Here is a 4,489-nt window from a genome sequence, read left to right as displayed (position 1 = left end):
GGAGCAAAGATGGAAAATTGTGTTCTTCTGGGTGATCAGATCATGTTTATGCCAGATACCAGTTTGGCACACATGAAAGTCACTTTTGCAGGTGAGTTGAATTTAAAAAAGCAAAGTAGGAGTCCATTCCTTACAAAAGATCTGCACTCCAGAGGGCTTTAGACATCTATGTGATATAGTTTTTCCAACATTGAGGTGAAAAGATGAATCTGCTGTATTAACCCTGCCACTGAGTCTATTGACGAAATCCATTTGTGACTATGAGCATAATATTGTAATCTATCTCTGCTTGCTTGGCTGACTCAGAATGTTTATGCAGCGAGTTAAGCCTTCAACAGATGACTCTGAATCTCGCCTCTTTGTCCAACTATTTAGCTGCACAGCTTGCTTACTAAATGTGTCGCTGTAGGCAGTTGTGAAACTACAGAAAAGCCTGAACAAAAGAGGCATTTTCTCCCCACAGTATTTTCCTCTTCTTCTCCAGTTGGCTCATCAGGGGGAAGGTGAAAGCCACTTAAATGGCACATTTCATCAATTTGAACATCGATTAGATTTTTTCTGTGACCGTCGTTTTAGACCACTGATATGTCAAGCTGACTACTGATGCTGAGTGCACAACGGAGCCTGTCTGAATACAACATACTCACTGACAAACACCTAAATACACATATATATAAACGTGAATACACAATATAAATAGTTAATGAAAGTGCAAGGTTCTTTTATTCATCTTGTGTGAGATCTGAAGGACTTTAAATCTTGTCATTCAGCTGTGTTAAGCACTGCGATCTATAAGTGATGAATGATGAAATTATTTTCTGTCATATATCTATAACATTTTCCTTTTAAAATATATGCATTTTTAATTCATTAAATTGGTCTTTTATTGAGCTGAATATTATTTGCAATAATCATACAACAGTTTTCATAATGAGTAAAATGTCAAAGGTCATGTAATACAATTATTCATATCTACAAAAAGTTTAATCAGGTTTAGTTAAAATATACACAAGTAATTAATTGTTTAAGACTGTATTTAATGTGATTAGTGTGATTGTTAAATATTATACAAAAACTACACTACTTTCTCTATGTCTATTTGTCTTCCTCTTCACAACAGAATTTTTTTATCCATGATGTTTTCAGGGTGCAGACTAGATGGTGAACTTCCGCTAAGTCATATTTTTGACACCCGGCAAAGTCGTCATTCCATGCGTCATTTTCACATGCAACAACATTCTTATCCTCCACTGGGTCCGAAAAAGCATTGATGGCAGATATTTCCCTTTTTTATCCATCAAAAAACTTGACAAAGAAGTTGCAGACAGAATGCCATCCCTCTCCGCAGTAGCTCACAGCGGGCTCCATGTCTAAAAATCCATCATTCACTACTTCTCCGAACCCCTCATCCTCTTCTTTCTTCACCTCCTCTTCCTTCTCTTTCTGCACTTCTTTTACTTTCCTTGTGGGTGCCTCCGTTTTCCATTTGCTCTCTTCTGACATTCCCTTGCTCATGTGCGTGGTCGTCTCTTCTCCGCTTCTCTCCGTGAGTTTCATGTGAGATGCGCTGGGCGCTTTCTTACACAGTCGTGTTTTCAGGACTTTCTCCCCCTGGCAAGCATTCTTTCGCTTCTTCAGTTTGCTCACCACCTGTTTCCAGTACTGGGAGAACTGGGTGCTGTAGACAGAGCATTCCTGAGGTTTTCCAGCAAACTGGCACGTGTAGTGAGGTCCGAGCCCCTCCTCACTCGGGGCGGTGCAGCTCACCTGGAGCAGGATGTTAGCTCCTCTCTCTAGCGTCTCCCAGGTGCAGCGGTGCCCATCCTTAGTGCTCAGTTGACCTGACCCCAGCGAGGGATTTACCACCGTACTGTCTGATCCAGTCACTGTATCTGATGGCTGCTTGGACTTCTTTTTTGCCTCAGAGAATGACAGGACGAGGAAGAGGAGGGAAAAGATGAAGGGTAGACTCCGCCCTCGCATGGCCGTGTGAATGCAGGCTCAAGAATGGAAGAAATCCCAGGTTCAGGGTACTCACAGCACCCTCAGAATGGAGACAAAATCACAGCACCTGCCGAACAGAGAGGGGAAAAAATACTATGACGCAGGGTTATTATAATTAAAACTAAAACCATAAAAACATGTTACTTGAATTGAAATCACGTAAATCTTAACTATAATAAAACAACTAAAATATGAAAAAACTAAACTTTTTTTTTTTTTATTTCAGATAGTTGCCCAGATAACATTTCTCATTTTCATTTAGTTTAACTGTTCTAAAATAACTGAAATAAAAATGAAATAAAATTTAGTAAAAACTATCCAGGTATAAAAAAAACAAACAATCAAAAAAAAAAATTACAAAAACACAAAATGAAAATATAAAAATAAAAACTAAAATATTAATAAAAGTTATAATAGTATCTCAGTGCTACTAAAATAACACTGACATGATGCAGACTGCATACTTGATTATTAAATAATAAACAATTATTTAATTACAAAATTAAAATGATGAATTCATTTTTATAATTTATTTAATTATAATTTTGTTCTTTTTAAATTTGAATAGATCTGCATGAGTATGTATACAGTACATCAGTTTAATTTAACAACAGCCTGATCATCATCTTCATAAATAAAAATTGCACATATATAATGCGTTTGCCCTCCTTTTTATGCCCCTAACCACCTGCATTCTAAAAAACAGCTGTAAAGTTTCGTATTTAGTGTTTCTCTCAGTGCTTTTTTACTTACCGAGCTGAGTGTTGCTTCAGGACTGCGAGTGAGAGAGGCTTGTGGAAGGATAAGAAAGCAGGGGGGAGAAATAAAGGATGGAATCGAGGGATAAAGAAAAAAAATGGGGGAAAGGGGGGCTGGATGGTGGATGCTTTTTGGGGGCATCAATAGAGTATCCAAACCTCCCAGAATCTGGCACCTCCCTCCTTGTCTGAAGACAAATGGACACCCCTCACCCCATCCCTTCTTTGTCTCTTTTCACTCAGTCTCTCAGTTTCTCTCTCACCTATCCTCATTTCCTGAGCACTTGGTGTCTTACGACATGAATGAATAGAACATTTTTTATTTTTTTGTTTTTGAATAAATAATTAAAAATAATTGGAACTATTTAGGGAGACTGCTAATTACTTTAATGTTAAAAACATCAAACAACATTTCCTTGTTGTTTGGGCATATTTTTTTTTAAATTTACTTATCTTTGGATCAGCGAGCCGAGCACCCTAAATTTCCCCAAGGGGAACTTTTATTTTTATTTTATTTTTCCAGTATAAAGCAATACTGTAGACTTGAAAAACTCTTCTGTGTGTGCCTGTGATTTTGTGTTTATAGACTGATTTGTGAGTTTGTGTGTGTGTGTGTGTGTGTGTGTGTGTGTGTGTGTTTGTTATTTGCATTTGCGTCCATGCTTACGTATATGGCAACACTTTCTAATCCTAAACCATCCCTGTGGCTGGGTCATGCTCTGCTCTTTTTCCGCTCAGTTAATGCAGATTCTTGATAGTCAGTTGTGTCTCCATACCAACCGAACCCCAGATGCTGACCCACAGCAGACACTGGTAAAGTCGTACATGGCTGTTGTCTTGCTCAGGGCCTCACAGGCAGTTTGGATTCATTCCAAACCCTGAATGTGCTTTTGGGAATTACGCATTGACCTCAGAGGCAAAGCGATGGACGTAAGGGCAGCTATGAGCATCTCATGAGTGAGGAGCTTTCTGGAATCAAATGAACAAATAGAGTCTGCTTCTACTCACTGCATCAAAGTCACAAGCTTTTTGCTGTTTTTGTTTTCTTTAAAATTTTCTGGGATGAATAAACCACAGTGCAGGTTTTGCGGGACAAAGGGTTAATTACTTTATTTATTTAATACATTTTTAGTTTAATCTAGTGACTCAAGCACTGACCAATGTGTGCCACTGAGAAAAAACAACAATTTGGATATTAAATATGGCCCTGAGATGCTCTTCATAGTTCTTCATTTTGAAGATTATTGAAATGGTTTGAATTGACTATGAGAAGAATGTGTGGCATGTGTGAGGGTTTTCAGCTCAAAGAATGTGTTCTTGTTAAAGGGGTGGTTCATTGCGATTTCACTTTTTTAACATTAGTGTCTAATGTTTCTGTTTAAGCATAAACAATATCTGCAAAGTTACGAAGCTGAAAGTTCAATGCATACAGAGATATCCTCTTTTAAAATTCTGGCAGTTTAATGCCTACAAAAACGGCTGGTAGGGACTACAACGAGTTACTTCCCGGGTTCGTGACATAACTAACCCAGATAAACCCCGCCCTCGGGAAAAGGCAACAAAGGGTGCGAGGCCATGCTGCGCTGCTTTAGAGAAGAGGAAGAGAAAACTAGAGGTGCATGTAAAAATCTCTTCATATATGAATCGTGATTCTGTCTTAATCAGGATAAAACCGTATATTAAAAGCTAACATAAGCAGTAGCATTTACAAATACCAGCGTATCTAA

The 4,489-nt window shown here is 38.2% G+C and overlaps 1 protein-coding gene across 1 annotated transcript; it reads right to left on the bottom strand.

Moving 5' to 3' along the window:
• Positions 1 to 843: 843 nt before the first annotated feature.
• LOC107689799 (fibroblast growth factor-binding protein 1-like) lies at positions 844 to 2,838 on the bottom strand. The gene is made up of 2 exons (XM_016487956.1): positions 2,758 to 2,838; positions 844 to 2,071 (listed from the first exon to the last, which is right to left on the bottom strand). Exon 2 carries the CDS (start codon positions 1,981 to 1,983, stop codon positions 1,291 to 1,293), a length of 693 nt encoding a protein of 230 aa, XP_016343442.1. The 5' UTR covers positions 1,984 to 2,071; positions 2,758 to 2,838; the 3' UTR covers positions 844 to 1,290.
• Positions 2,839 to 4,489: the final 1,651 nt, after the last annotated feature.

The sequence above is a fragment of the Sinocyclocheilus anshuiensis genome, unplaced genomic scaffold (genome assembly GCF_001515605.1).
Source record: "Sinocyclocheilus anshuiensis isolate Anshui unplaced genomic scaffold, SAMN03320099.WGS_v1.1 scaffold918, whole genome shotgun sequence".
NCBI classification, from domain to species: Eukaryota; Metazoa; Chordata; class Actinopteri; order Cypriniformes; family Cyprinidae; genus Sinocyclocheilus; species Sinocyclocheilus anshuiensis.
Note: the sequence above shows the minus strand (reverse complement) of the source record. Positions and strands in the feature narration are given on the sequence as shown.